This window comes from Camelus ferus, chromosome 35, assembly GCF_009834535.1.
Source record: "Camelus ferus isolate YT-003-E chromosome 35, BCGSAC_Cfer_1.0, whole genome shotgun sequence".
NCBI lineage: Eukaryota > Metazoa > Chordata > Mammalia > Artiodactyla > Camelidae > Camelus > Camelus ferus.
Genome location: NC_045730.1, coordinates 15,565,054 through 15,581,553, shown reverse-complemented (window position 1 = coordinate 15,581,553; position 16,500 = coordinate 15,565,054). Strand labels below are relative to the sequence as shown.

Below are 16,500 nucleotides of genomic sequence, written 5' to 3'. Positions count from 1 at the left end.
TTTTTGTAAAGGTTTCAAAAGGACGTCTCAACCCGATTAATACTCTGCTTCAACTCACTCTTCTATTATTCATTATACACTGTTTTCAAACCCTCTTTCTCCCTTCTTTTAAAATTCTTTCTATTTTTTTTTCTTTTTTTCCTAAGTTCTATTCCTAAATAGGCATCAGATAGATAAAATCCTTAAAGACCAAAATAAACAACTGATACTCCATAAACCACAGTGCCAAAGAGGTATGAGCAAGATGAAGAAGCAGAAAAACCTTTCCCAATTAAAAGAACAAGAGAAATCCCCTGAAAGAAAGATCAACGAAATAGACATCGATAGCCTACTAAGATCAAGATTTCAAAAAAGGAGTGATCGAATTGCTGAAGGAATTAAAAGAGATAGTGTTTAGAGATATAAAATATGTCAAAAATGAAATTGAAGCTATAAAGAAGAGCCAAGTAGAATGGGTAAACTCATTGACAGAGATGAGGAATGATCTAATAGCTGTGCAAAGCCAACTAGATAATGCAGAGGAACGAATTAGTGATCTAGAAGACAGGGCAATATAAAGCACCCATTCAGAAGAACTACAAGAGAAGCAAATAAAAAATAATGAAAATAGCATAAGGGACCTATGGGATAATATAAAGCGTCCCAATCTTCGTGTCATAGGGGTCCCAGAAGGAGAAGAAAGATCAAAGGGGATTGAAAAGGTTTTTGAAGAAATCATGACTGAAAACTTCCCAAACTTAAAGAAGGAATCAGATATCCAAATACAGGAAGCTCAGAGGGTCCCAAACAGGAAGAACCCAAATAGACCCACACCAAGACATATCATAATCAAGATGGCCAGAGTCAAGGATAAAGAAATGATTCTAAAGGCAGCAAGAGAAAAGCAAAGAGTAAGTTACAAGGGAACCCCCATAAGGCTCTCAGCTGACTTCTCTACACAAACACTACAGGCCATAAGGGAGTGGCAAGATATATTCAAAGCCCTGAATGAAAAAAAGATGCAGCCTAGGATCCTTTATCCAGCAAGGCTATCCTTGAGGATAGAAGGAGAAATAAAGAGTTTCACAGACAAAAAAAAAAAAAAAAAAAAAAGCTGCAGGAGTTTAGCAACACTAAACCCATGCTAAAAGAAATATTGAAAGGGCTATTCTAAATAGAAAAGCAGCAGGATGCTACAGAAATGAGAAACACACAACTGGAAAGGTGATAACTCATGAATTACAAATAAAGTAAACATGAAATTATAAAAGAAGACATACAAATCACTGAGAGTGGGAGAGGGAGGCAGGGAAATATAGAATATTTTTTTCTTTCTTTTTTTTAAATTTTTTTAACAGTAGGATGGGTTTGAGATCATGTTACTATCAGTTTAATAAAAACAGTTATAGTATGGGTTGATAGATTTACAAAAAAGGGTAACCACAAGCCAAAAATTTACAAAGGAGTCACAAAAATTAAATAAAATCCATGATAATACAAAGGGAAATTACCAAACCACAAAAGGAAGAAGAAAGGAACAAAGAGGATATACCAATTCAACTGCAAAGATAAGTTCAAAATGGCAATAAACACACATCTATCATTAATTACTGTAAATGTTAATGGACTAAATGCTCCAGTCAAAAGACAGAGTGGCAGACTGGATAATAAAGCAAGAACCATCAATATGCTGCATACAAGAGACCCACTTTAGGGAGAAGGACACATATAGATTGAGAGTGAAAGGATGGAAAAGGATATTCCATGCAAATGGAAAAGCCAAAAAAGCAGTTGTTGCAGTACTGATTTCAGACAAAATAGACTTTAAAACAAAGGCCATAAAGAAAGATAAAGAAGGACATTTTATAATGATTAAAGGAGTGATACAAGATGAGGATATTACACTCGTTAATATATATGCACCCAATATAGGAGCACCTAAGTACATACAAGAATTACTAACAGAGATAAAGGGGGATATTGATGGGAATACAATCATAGTCGGAGATTTTAACACTGCATTAACATCACTAGACAGATCTTCCAGACAGAGAATAAATAAAGCAACAGAGAAATTAAATGATACAATAGAAAAACTAGATTTGGTGGATATTTTCAGAGCATTACACCCCCCAAAAATAGGATATACATTCTTTTCAAGTGCACATGGAACATTTTCCAGGATCGATCATGTACTTGGGCACAAAAGAAACCTCAACAATTTTAAGAAGATAGAAATTATCTCAAGCATCTTTACTGACCACAATACCATGAAACTGGAAATCAACAACAGAGAAACAAAGGAGAAAAAAAGGAAAGCATGGAGATTAAACAATATGTTATTGAAAAAACAATGGATCAATGAGGAAATCAAAGCTGAAATTAAAAAATACCTTGAGACAAATGATAATGAAAGCACAACCACTCAAAACCTATGGGACACAGCAAAGGCAGTGCTAAGAGGGAAGTTTATAGTGATACAGGCCTTCCTCAAAAAAGAAGAACAATCTCAAATAAACAATTTAACCCACCACCTGAATGAATTAGAAAAAGAACAAAAAGCCCCAAAAAGCAGCAGAAGGAAGGAAATAATAAAGATCAGAGAGGAATTAAATACAATAGAGATTAACAAGACCATAGAAAAAATCAACCAAACCAAAAGCTGGTTTTTTGAAAAAGTAAATAAAATCGACAAACCTCTGGCCAAACTCACAAAGAAGAAAAAAGAGAGAGCACAAATTAGCAAAATAAGAAAGGAAAATGGAGAAATTACAACAAACAAAATAGAAATACAGAATATCATACGAGAATATTATGAAAAACTATATGGAACCAAACTGGATAACCTAGAGGAGATGGACAAGTTTCTGGAAACATACTGCCCACCAAAACTGAATCAAGAAGAACCTGAACACTTGAACAATCCGATCACTAGAAAGGAAATAGAAATAGCAATTAAAAACCTCCCTACAAATAAAAGTCCAGGGCCGGACGGCTTCACCGGGGAATTCTACCAAACATACAAAGAAGAACTCATACCAGTCCTTCTCAAACTCTTCCAGACGATTGAAAAGGAGGGAATACTCCCAAACGCATTCTATGAAGCCACCATCACCCTGATACCAAAACCAGGCAGACACTACAAAAAAAGAGAATTATAGGCCAATATCACTGATGAACATAGACGCCAAAATCCTCACCAAAATTTTAGCAAATAGAATCCAACAACACATAAAAAAGATTATACATCATGACCAAGTGGGGTTCATCCCAGGGACACAAGGCTGGTTCAACATATGCAAATCAATCAGAGTAATACATCACATCAACAAGAGAAAGGACAAAAACCACATGATCATCTCCATCGATGCAGAAAAAGCATTTGATAAAATTCAACACCCATTTATGATAAAAACTCTCGCCAAAGTTGGTATAGAGGGAACATATCTCAACATAATAAAAGCTATATTTGACAAACCTACAGCCAGCATAGTACTCAACGGTGAAAAACTCAAAAGCTTCCCACTAAAATCTGGGACAAGACAAGGATGCCCACTATCACCACTCCTATTCAACATAGTCCTGGAAGTCCTAGCCACAGCAGTCAGGCAAGAGAAAGAAATAAAAGGGATCCAAATTGGAAAAGAAGAGGTAAAAGTGTCATTATATGCTGATGACATGTTAGTATATATAGAAAACCCTAAAAGGTCCACACAAAAGCTTCTAGAGCTGATTGAAGAATTCAGCAAGGTAGCAGGTTACAAAATTAACATTCAAAAATCAGTTGCATTTCTTTACACTAATGATAAATCAACAGAAGAAGAAAGTAAAGAAACAATCCCCTTTAAAATAGCACCCAAAGTAATAAAATATCTGGGAATAAATCTAACCAAGGAGGTGAAAGAATTATACACAGAAAACTATAAACCATTGATGAAGGAAATTAAAGAAGACTTTAAAAAATGGAAAGATATTCCATGCTCTTGGATTGGAAGAATCAATATTGTTAAAATGGTCACACTGCCCACGGCAATCTACAGATTTAATGCAATCCCTATCCAATTACCCAGAACATATTTCACAGAACTAGAAAAAATCATAATAAAATTCATATGGAACTATCAAAGACCTAGAATTGCCAAAGCATTACTGAAGAGAAAGAAAGAGGCTGGAGGAATAACTCTCCCAGACTTCAACAATACTATAGAGCTACAGTCATCAAGACAGCATGGTATCGGTACCAAAACAGACATATAGACCAATGGAACAGAATAAAGAGCCAGAAATGAACCCACAAACTTTTGGTCAACTCATCTTCGACAAAGGAGGCAAGAATATACATTGGAATAAAGACAGTCTCTTCAGCAAATGGTGTTGGGAAAACTGGACAGCAGCATGTAAAACAATGAAGCTAGAACACTCCCTTACACCATATACAAAAATCAACTCAAAATGGATTAAAGACTTAAACAAAAGACAAGATACAATAAACCTCCTAGAGGAAAACATAGGCAAAATATTATCTGACATACATCTCAAAAATTTTCTCCTAGAAGAAATAAAAGCAAGAATAAACAAATGGGACCTAATGAAACTTACAAGCTTCTGCACAGCAAAGGAAACCAGAAATAAAACAAGAAGAAAACCTACGGAATGGGAGAAAATTTTTGCAAGTGAAACCGACAAAGGCTTGATCTCCAGAATATATAAGCAGCTCATACGACTCAATAAGAAAAAAATAAACAACCCAATCCAAAAATGGGCAGAAGACCTAAACAAGCAATTCTCCAAGGAAGACATACAAATGATCAAAAAGCACATGAAAAAATGCTCAATATCACTAATTATCAGAGAAATGCAAATCAAAACTACAATGAGGTATCACCTCACACCAGTCAGAATGGCCATCATTCAAAAATCCACAAATGACAAATGCTGGAGAGGCTGTGGAGAAAGGGGAACCCTACTACACTGCTGGTGGGAATGCAGTTTGGTGCAGCCACTATGGAAAACAGTGTGGAGATTCCTCAAAAGACTAGGAATAGACTTACCATATGACCCAGGAATCCCACTCCTGGGCTTGTATCCAGAAGGAAATCTACTTCAGGATGACACCTGCACCCCAATGTTCATAGCAGCACTATTTACAATAGCCAAAACATGGAAACAGCCTAAATGTCCATCAACAGGTGACTGGATAAAGAAGAAGTGGTATATTTATACAATGGAATACTACTCAGCCATAAAAACCGACAACATAATGCCATTTGCAACAACATGGATGTTCCTGGAGAATGTCACTCTAAGTGAAGTAAGCCAGAAAGAGAAAGAAAAATACCGTATGAGATCACTCATATGTGGAATCAAAAAAAAAAAAAAAAAAAAAACCCAAACATAAATACAAAACAGAAACAGACTCATAGACATAGAATACAAACTTGTGGTTGCCAAGGGGGTAGCGGGTGGGAAGGGACAGACTGGGAGTTCAAAATGTAGAATAGATAAACAAGATTATACTGTATAGCACAGGGAAATATATACAAGATCTTGTGGTAGCACATAGCAAAAAAAAAATGTGACAATGAATATATATATGTTTATGTATAACTGAAAAATTGTGCTCTACACTAGAATTTGACACAACATGGTAAAATGACTATTATTCAATAAAAAATATAAAAAACAAAAAACAAACAAACAAACAAACAAAAAACAAGATATAAAGACCAAACTGTGGTATCTGGCATATACTAGATGATCAAAAAAAAACAAAAACAAAAACAACAAAAAACAACAAATGATCATCATTATTGTGATTGTGAAAACCAGGAATATGAAATGTTATTCTTCATAAAAGAAAAAATGTAAGAAATCAATGGTAGAAAAGAATGAACTAAATTCTCTTGAGTCTCACGGAATTACTATAAATTCAGAAATTCACACTTCAGATTGCTGTGGTCTCCACAGCTCTCAGCCTTCATGACATGTGCTAGGACTGCCCTCTTGTACCTCTGGAGATTTGACATGGCCCTGAGACATGCTTTGACCCCAGAAATGTAAGCAGGAGTCATGTGTATTACTTTTGGAAGATGTTTTAAAAACTGCTACTCAATCAGCCACACTGCCTTCTACTGCAGCGCTCAGTGTGGAAGGAAACAGAGAAAGGCATTTCCATCAACCTGGGTGGCCAAGTGACCATGATAGGAGAAGCCTCCCGTCAGGCCACACTGGACACACTCATACAAGTGAGAAATAAACATGTTGAGTTAAGCTACTGTGCCTTGGGCTTGTTTGTTACCATTTAAAACCTATCCTGACAGATACATCTCTGACTTTTCTTTTATGGTCTAACACAGTATTTCAATCCAGGCCCTCTGTTTTTTCACTATTTGTAACTATTCCCAGAGTTCCCAAACAAGCAGGCCTTCCTACATGGCTTTTCTTAAGGATTTTAGGGTAGGTATTTTATAGTTCATTTTTCTTGAACTGCTTAAATTATTTGATATCCTGTCATCATTACTGTAGGGTCTTCCTTCTCAGCTATTTTTTGGTTTTTCTTTCTTTCTTTTTTTTTTTTTTTTTTTTTTTTTGGTATTTTTGCTAGCCTTTGTAAGAAATAACATACAATATAGAATGATTTGAAAATAACTCATGATTAAAGTATTTCTTTTAAGAAGCTTAAGAAAAAATGATACAATATTTTTAAAACAGGTTTTGGTTGGTCAAATGTTTTCAAAATGACAAAAATCAAGATGAAAAATTTCTTAATCTCTTTAACCACATGTAACATCTAACGTTCTTGTAAAAGAAGAGGTTGAACCATAGCTAGTTGGTTTCCAAAAACATTACAGTCAGTTTTACTCTCTATAGACAACATTTAGTGCCCACAACACAAATCCACAAAGAGAGATCAAGATAAGAGGCCAGCATATTTTGAGAGCCTTGGTAAAAGGATTCATGTTTTATGATTGTCTACAACTTTTGTGGTGCCTAGAATAGTACCTGTTTCATAGAACGTAGGCTCCTAGAACGAATATAGTAAATAATTCTCCAAACATGCTGCTGTGAACTTTGACCGTGGTGAGCCCCAGGGCCCAGGCAGGAAACAAAAAGCATGTATCTAAACATACATGATAGTATGTGCTACAATCCTACCCATGTAAGAACCAAATATTGGGCCACAATAGCAAATGACAGCAACCAGCCCTCAGCTTCCCTTCACAGGCCTCCTGCTCCCGGCCATCCAGCAGTTTTTGTTGGTTCTTTTGTTCCCTGGACTTAAAGGGCTTTTAGGCTTTGGGGCACAGCTTCTTTACAAACAGTCCCAGGTGGGACCTGCAGGTTCTTCAAGGTCCAGCCTGCAGACCACTTATGGTCTGATAAAGGAACCAAATCAGGCTTGATGAGACCTGTTACGGTCCAAGGACCCATGTGACATGGGAGGTCCCCAGAGATCAACTGCAGAGAGTTGATGATTTCGGGGGAGAGAAGGTGATGACAGACATATAGGAGGGAGGAGGGGTCCTAGCCTCTTAAACTTCTATTTAAAAAATGCTGCATTGCCATAAACTACACCAACTTTCAGGGTTTTCTACCACATGCTCTTCATCACTGAAACACAGGAGCTAGAACTAGCTCATCTTAGATGACAGCAATTTTGAACATTACCACGCAGGAGAACAGGAGGCTGCTTTCCCGTAATCAGTCTTGTTGGAAGGAGGCAGGATCAAGTACGGGTTTTACTGATGATGTAAGACACCTCATGTAACACCAGTTTAGAGGTGTTCCAATACACAAATAAAAATGAATTTCTTAAGTGGTTAGAAAATGTACCCTTTGAGAGAGAGCACAGGGAAGTTTTCAGCACACGGTTTGGGGAGGAAATCTGATATGAATTCTGATTTTGACGGTTCATTAAATAGTGTGTCACTTTGGGAAAGTTATTTGATACTTCTCAGCCTCAGTTTTCTCATTCATAAAGTGAGATTAATAAGATATACCTCCTATGACTGTTCTAAGAATTAAATACAAGAACGGTGGATGTTTTCATTAACGTTCCTTGGATGTAATAAGTGCCCAGGAAGTGGAAACTGCTTTCTCTGGCCCTCCCCACACCCTCTGATTTCAAGATAGGCTTGTAATGTTACACCCCATTACACAAAATTTCTTTGAAAATGCTGGAAAATCACAACAATTGTTTTTAACTGGTGGAGTGCCTGTTTTTCCCTTGAATCTCTTTTGGCTTGTGTGGAGAGCAGGGGGCCCATTTCCCAAGTTTCCAGGATAGACCATACCATATACTCTCTCCCTTCCTCCAGATTCCCACATACACCATGGATGAGAATCAGTGCTCTGCATCATTAAAGGAGTATCTTTTCTGTAAGTAGAGCTGAAATGACTTTCTTAAGAAGGCAATGGTCCCTCAACGTACTTGAGCTGAATCACTCTGTCATCTCTGACGGTGATGGTGTACACACAGCGCATGTCGTTAGGGTAGTCAGAATAGGAGTAGGAAGGGCTCTTGACGATTCCAGTGGAGAGGTTGAACACGCCGCCACAGGCTGCAACAGGACCAGGGACACGCAGAGAACAATTACGACTCATCGCAGAGGAAAAGAATTTTAACATATTACTGACCACTGTACCTTTTTCCCCAAGAGAGATATTAATTATTTATCTTAAAGCAACAGAAGCCTCCCTTTATTGTGTTTACAAATAATTCAGATTTTTCCGCTGAAATAGGGAATAGAATCTTATGATTTTTAAACAAGCGTTGATCAAGCTGTCTACAAAGAATGAAAAGGTCTTGGTAGCTACAAAGGTCTTTGTACAATCTATGACCTGTCTTCTTACTTTGCTTTTGATGTAGAGAATTCACAAATTGTAACAGTTGAATACATTAATCTTTTCCTTTAGGACTTGTGCTTTTTGCATATTGCTAAAAAATTTTTTCCTCACCAGAAGATCATAAAAATATTCTCTTATATTTTTTCTAAATGTATAAAATATTGCTTTTCACATGAGTAAAGTGTCTTGGGAAAATGAAATATGCATCTGGACAGTGCAGGCCAAAAAGTCACCTTTTGCAATGTACAAACAAAATGAAGAGAGCAGGAACATTCATTCTAACTTAAATTATTACAACAAAACTCCTGCCAAAGCTCATGGAAGAGGGCCTCCCCATTTTTTTTTAAAAAAGAAAATATTTAAGCATTCTTGGACCGTGCACCAAATTAATAATTTTTTCTCTTAAAGTCTCGGCATCTTCAAGTTGGTGATGTGTGAAGCACAATGAAAACACCTTGTGGGAATTGATCAAGAAAAAAAGAAAATCCCAAACTACATCATTCTGGCCACTCACGGGTTATCCTATAGGAAAACTTGAATCCAAAATCCGGGGTGTGTGCATTCGAGTAGAAGTTAAGCAGCACTGGACCAGAGACGGTAACAGGAGACAGGATCTCATCCCCACAGAGCGTCGCCAGAGGCGTAGAAGATAAGTTATAACCCTTAATAATGTGCACGCCGTCATTGTCACAGCTTCCTGTTACGGTGGAGCGAGCTGTACAAAGCATGGGACAACCAGCAGCAACGTAAATAATGATCAGAAGCAACAGAAACAATCAAACACAAACGTCAGGAAGATTCATGCAATTTACATAGAAATTAAAATGAGAATCAACAGCCATTTGGGTAAATGCTGTTTAACCTGGTTTCCTGATGAAAACAATGTTTACCCTAGTTGCAAAACATGCACAGGTATGAGAAAACAGGTTGAACTTCAGAACAGATAAATCCTATTTAGAAACAATGCAGAATATTCTTCCTTAAAAATTGGCTCCTTTAATTTGGTGATTATAAACTGGGGACAACTGTGCTTCCTAGGGAGATTTGGCAATAGCTGAAGACTTTGTTTGCTGTCATGCTGGGGTGTGCTGCTAGCCAGGAGTGGGTAGCGGCCAGGGATGCTGCTAAACATGCTATAACACTCAGGGCGGCCCTTGATCCCCTGCCTTCCCACTACAAAGAAAATCACCCAGCCTGAAATGCCAATCGTTCTGCTGCTGAGAAACCCTGCTGTAACTTGAAGCTTATATGCAGACAAAGGACTCCTACCATCAAGAGGCAACTAGGAATTCCTTAATCTTTATAAAAAGAACTGTTATAAATGTTCACACAAACAATATTAACTAGAGTTTCATGACCATAAAATACATATCATCGTTTTGTTCTCTAATTATAAAACAGATGGACTCCAACCCATTCCAAAGAGAAATACAAAACAGAATAAACAAAAGAATTAAAATCTTTTATTACTACAAATTACCCAGTCATTTTTGTGGGTGAATTATACTATTGAAACATTAATTCGGATCATCTTGAGAACGGTCTTTCGTAATCTAAGTTTTATTAACATAAAATAACATCATGCATTTTATGTGGTTAAATATTCATTTGAAACATTGAATTTAATGCATCTGTCAAATCTGAAAATACAGATGAGCCATGCTATGTTCAGTTAATCTGCTCAATATTTCTATCTTTTCCACTTTTTTATGACTAAAAATACTATTGAAACAAATATTCTCATATATAAATATTTGCAGAAGTTTCTCATTTCATTAAATACATTTTTTAGAAGTTGAGTTACTGGTACTAAGGTGAGATTCTTTTTCAGGCTTATCCAAGTCCTCTGGAAAAGTGTTATTGCCAATTCACATCTCCACAGCACATTAGGTATCTGATGTTTCCTCAATTCTACATTTTCATCACCCTGTAGGGAAACCCTGTGCTCATTAACAGTCACGCCCTATTCCCCTTGCCTCTTGACTGCCCTCCAAGTCCAGGGAACCACTCACCTACTTTTAGTCTTTGTGGATTTGTCTACTCTGGACATTTCACATAAACAGGATCATACATCGGGCCTTTTGTGACTGGATGCTTTTACTTAACATGCTGTTTTTTTGACGTTCATCCATGTTGTAGCACACATCAACATTTCATTCATTCCAAGCTCAATAATATTCCATTGTATGGATAAACCACATTTTGTTTATCCAGTCAGGAGTTGATGGACGTTTGGTTTGTTTCTATCTTTTGGTTATTATGAATGGTGCTGCTAGAGGTGTTCATGTACAAGGATTTGTGTGGATGTATGTTTTCAATCTCTTGGGTAAATAAGTAGGAGCAGAATTGCTGACTTATATGGTAACTCTATGTTTAACGTTTGGAGGACCTATCAGCCAAATAGGCTGCACCATTTTAGCACCATATCAGCAATCAGAACCAGCAAGAGTGTGCTAACTTCCTACATCCTCGTCAACACTTACTATTGTCTGTCTTTTTAATTTAGCCATCCTAGTGAGTATGAAGTGGTAGCCCACTGTGGTTTTGATTTGCGTTTCCCTATGACTAACAATGCTGAGTATCTTTGCATGTGCTCATTGGCCACTTGTGCATCTCTGAAGAAATGTCTATTCAAATCCTTTGCCATTTTTAAACTGGGTTATATGTTTTTTGTTGTTGAGTTGTAAGAGTTCTTTTATATTCTAGATATTAGAATAGTCATAAGCTTTCATTTCTCTTGGGTAAATACCTAGGAGTCGAAAAGCTGGGCCATAAATTAGCTGTATATTTAATTCCATAAGAAGCTGCCAATCAAATTCTTCCAAGTGATTACATCTTCTCATCAAGAATGTATGATGCTTTCAGTCATTCTGCAAGCTTGCCATCATTTGATATTGTCAGTCTTTTTAATTTTATTCACTCTGTTGAGTGTGGAATTGTACATCATGGTATGTAATTTACTTTGTTCTGATGACTAATGATGTGGAATACTTTTCATGTTCTCAATGACAAAAAAAAAAAACATTTTTTATCTCTTCTAGATGCTAACTTGAACATGTATCTAACACCTACACACACACACACACACACACACACACAAAGGTACATTTTACCTACTTAAAATTCCCCATTGGAACTGACCAAAACTACATTACATTATATAAACACATAACTATGATATAATGGAGTCTAATATCAGACTGTCTATTTGCTATTAGAATACTCTTCTAAATTAAAGGAACCATGGTATATATTTACTTTATAATTTCAAGTCTCCTGGCACTAGATCTTGGTTCAAGGGTGGGCATGTGACCTAAGCCAATCCAATTAGAGAGCAAACTTCAAGACTCTTGAGATCTGGAATAGACAGTGGTGTGCTGGTAAATGTAACAAGCAACCCTCTGAAGGAAGGAAAAAAGTCCTGATCTGCAGCATTTGCTAATTTCTGTAGTGTAAATACTCCCAGGATAGCCAATTTCAAGCTACTAACATAAGGTAATTAAATGCAGAATTTGGAATAGAGAGCACGGTTGACCCTTGCAAGATGGTACAAGCCATCTCCAGCATGCCACTGGATGGACATCCTCTCTCTTCCTGGATGTGCGTGAGGGGCACACGAGCCCCAGTGTAAGGGCAGCTACCCTCCAGCCAGGAGAGAAGCCAGCCAGCTACACTGGAGTAGCACAGAGTGAGAATAGAAATATATCTGATGACATAACTCAAGTGCTAGACTAAGCAGATATGAGGCCCACTCAACTTTGAGGTCTTCTAGAAGTAAAACCAATGTATTACTCTTTTAGGTTTAAGCCAGGCTGGATTCGGTTTCCTGTTAATTGTGCCATAAAACTCCTAATGGATGCAGTATGGATTATCCTAATCATAATCATGGCTGGTTTTTGTTTTTGTTTTTGTTTTTGTTTTTGTTTTTGTTTTTGTTTTTAATAGAACCCCACCATCCTGAGCACTGTTGATAGATTGACTGATTACTCCGAGGTAGGATGTCAGACCCAATCTCGGCCAACCAGATGTGTTCAAACTGTAACTGAGTAGAAGGGAGTTAATAGTAGGAGCCAAGTATGTTCAACTCGAAAACATCAGCAGTTGCTCTCCTGACTGCGGTAGGAAGCTGGGCTGTAACAAGGGAAAATGAAGTTGACACGCAGAAAGAGAACAGAGGAGAAAAGACAGGGTTCCGAAGGCTTCTTGTTACTGCTTCTGCTTGTTCCAGAAGTCTATTGTTCCCGTTCTTATTTTTATACCTTCCTTTGATGAGATGAGGTAACTCACTGTCCTTCCTATAAACTCTATGTCAAAGCAAACTTGAAGACACTCTACCACTTTTAACTGAAAGAATCTTGATGTACACATTTTCTTTTTTACATATGGGTACATCAAAAATCTTCTCCCCTTTCTGGGTATATTATCTTAGAGAAAAATTGGTATTTTTTATCAGAAAATATCTATGCCTTTAAATCTTAAGTCATTTTAGGAACACATTTGGCTTTTTAGCTATGCTTCTATACATCTTGAAGAAATTATGAGGTTATCAATTCAAGATATATTTATTAAATTAACCCCAAAGAATTCCTTCTTTTGAAAGTCTTGGAATAGAAATGCTTCTAATTGGGCATAAATCTACAAGTTAAAAATATGAAAGATTTTACTTCAATGACATTACCATGTAATCAGAAGAAATATAATGTTGGAAAAATAGGACAAAAAAGAAATACATTAAATTCAGACCCATGCTTTAAATACTGCCAAGTTTTGTACAATAATTATAACCTTGTCTTATTAAAAAAAAAAAAACAGATTTGTTTGGAAAAAACAAAAGCTCCACTGGAAAATGAAACATTCAATGGGGGTGAGTTTGAGATTCAAAGAATATTATGAACTATAAAAATATCTTTAGCCAGCAATAATATATAAAGTCATAAAAGCAAAATCATAGAATGAAAGGAAATATTGTTGACACTAGATTAAAATCTCAGCTCTACACGGGTCAAATGGCCTGCCTTGGAGATATCCTTTAAGTATTAAAGAGTTAATTTTTCAAATCTTCAATGATATAGACTATTACAATGGTGATTGTATTAGAAAATTATGGAAAGGCTATGAAAGATAAGGGAAAGTGTGTCATACTTGATTATGTTTCAAAACTGAAAGGAACTAGTTCAATTACAGAAAGTTCATTCATGAAATAGCAGTTGTATATCTATACTGAGACATAACCAAAACTCACTAGCTGTTTACAAAAGGCCTGTATTCAACAATAAGGAGGGGCAGAGGAAGTTGAGAGGAGATTATAATATTTTTGTAGATGACAACAGATCATCAAATAACTGAGCAAACCGTTCAAGACAATCTGCTCATTCTTAAAGCCTGGCTCAAAAATTGTGAAATTTATCATATTTGGCAAGTTGCTTAATGATTAAAACATCCTTGTGTCCTTCCCAGTAGTCATTTCTTTAAGGTAGGATGCTCTTCCAAATTCCATCCATAAGAAATCAAGTATTACATAATATCATAATTTTTAAAGTTACCTGAAGTCTAAGAACATATCAAGGTTAGCATTAACAATGTAATATACAAGGAAATGAGATATAAATATGTCAGCAGACATCAAGTAATTCAACCATGTACATCTTTTTCTCAAGTTCTACATATCACCTCACTGCATTAGCTCAAAGACATCAGTCTGATTCTTCAATGAGAAGACACTTGGTGACAAAGACCACAGACATGAGAAAATAATGATATTAAACACCTTCCCATAATCATAGGGGAACCAATTGAATATATAACCAAAATATACACAAAATTCTCAAGTAGAATACAGTTAAATGCAGCTAGGATGATGGTCTTCTAGGGAGAGAAAAGAATTTAGTCAAGGTTTAAAAAAGGTTCTTCAAGGAGCAAAATGGATATCAAAGTTGAGCTGACCAAGAGGTGGCATTCAATCAGAGAACCTGTCAGGGAGAGCAGTACGTGGAAGCTGAATGATGCTGTCTCCACGGACAAGAGCCCGTGTCAGGGGACAAGGACCTACACTCATTCTTAATACTGTCTTCAGGAAAGGATTTGGGGGATATTTACTATTCAAATCTCTGAGGTGCAAAACAATTCTCCATGACTTGTTTTTCTGACTATTTTCCATCCTTCTGAAAAACCTTAAAATACATTTATTATTTGAAATGGGTAAGGCTCTAGCCAATGTACTGAAATATAATTTTTTTATCCCATTCTTCTGGGCTTTATTACAGAGAGCAATGTTCAGTTCTGGATTTCATCATGATTCCAAGAACTTCGAGAGAACTGAAAGGAAACCAAGGATGAGGAACTCAGCAAATAAACATAAACTTGTGTAATGTAGATTTAGACTGCAATTTTCCTTCAGAGTCACAGATAGAAAGGGAGAGGTGCCAAAGAAGACTAGAAATAGTGAAAAATCCTTTTGGTTGAAATAGTTTCATATTGCAGATAAGATAAAGTCTTTTCAGTAAAACAGCCAAGGGCTCTTGGAAAAGGGATGTGAATCCGGGGGCAGCTCCCAGTAGCCCTGACATTCCTCAATGGAGGAATGGTTTGTGGGAGGGAGAAGAGGGCGGTAGGTTAGACTAAGCTCCACAGAGCGTGAAGGCTGTCTTGAAACACAGGCAAGCAAAGAATCCCACATAACTAAACCGTCTCCTCTGGGGCTTGGCCAATTTGAGGAAAATACCAATAGGAACTATTTCACAGGAATCATTGCCCAATGCTTTCTAACATAATGTATTGTGAAACGGGCCTATGTTCTGATTTCTTGAGAAACAACTGAGAAAGCAAAGCAAAGAAATTGTGAGTAGCTGGATAATGCCACTTAAAAAAAATAACAAAAAACAAACAAAAAAACCCCTTAGATTAAATGGAGGGGAAATGGTAACTAAAACTGCCGAAACTAATTGTCGTGCTTTTTGGTGGAAAAAGGGCAAAAGGAAAAATCTAAAAGTAAATTTTCTTCTTTTTTTTATTAGGTATAGCCTGTAAACTAGGACTTCTAAGTGAATGAGGGAGAATTCAGGGGGACCTTGAAGGCCGTCTCTAGAGGACAGTAAGCAAAAAGCATCTGCATTGGTCCTCCCCATTTTCTGTGCTAAAGCACTGCTCTCTATCCAATTCTTATCTAGAGATGCTCCAGATCTGAGAAAAACCGAGTTTACAATTTGTCTAGAGGTAGGATTTTTCTAGTTAAAAATTTGTAAAGCCCTCATTATTACCAAGGTGAGTCAATGTTATTACCTAATTTTAATGATAGGAAAATTAAGGCACTGAAGGCACTGGCTTGCCTTAGGTTATCTCATCTGCTAAGTGTTTTTTCTTTATCTATAAAGTTAAAAAAAAAAAAAAGCCTATAAACTTCCCAGCAACTTGGAGGCATCTACTTGTCCACATGAATAGTGAAAACAGAAAAATATACTTTTAGGCTGTTCAATATTTGAGAAAATAAAATAAGTATTCATTTGATAACATCTGATTCCAAAATAAGTCCAAACATTGATGGATTCACCCTCATGGTTTGTTGTCGGCTTTTGTCTGTTTCTGGTGTTTCATTTTTGACCAAAACAACATTTTGAATTTGTCTAATCTCTATTTTATTTTTCAAGTTTTGGAGACACTGTTAAAAGGGCCAAGAGC

At 36.5% G+C, this 16,500-nt stretch overlaps 1 protein-coding gene across 1 annotated transcript in view; it reads right to left on the bottom strand.

Annotated features, from left to right (window-relative positions):
* The window catches only part of CUBN (cubilin), a 273,653-nt gene that overhangs the window by 40,385 nt on the left and 216,768 nt on the right, over positions 1–16,500 (bottom strand). Inside the window, exons 57-58 of the mRNA XM_032474139.1 lie at positions 9,341–9,541; positions 8,411–8,540 (exon numbers count right to left, since the gene is read on the bottom strand). Of these exons, the coding sequence (XP_032330030.1) occupies positions 8,411–8,540; positions 9,341–9,541 (331 nt within the window). The remainder of the gene's footprint in view (positions 1–8,410; positions 8,541–9,340; positions 9,542–16,500) is intronic.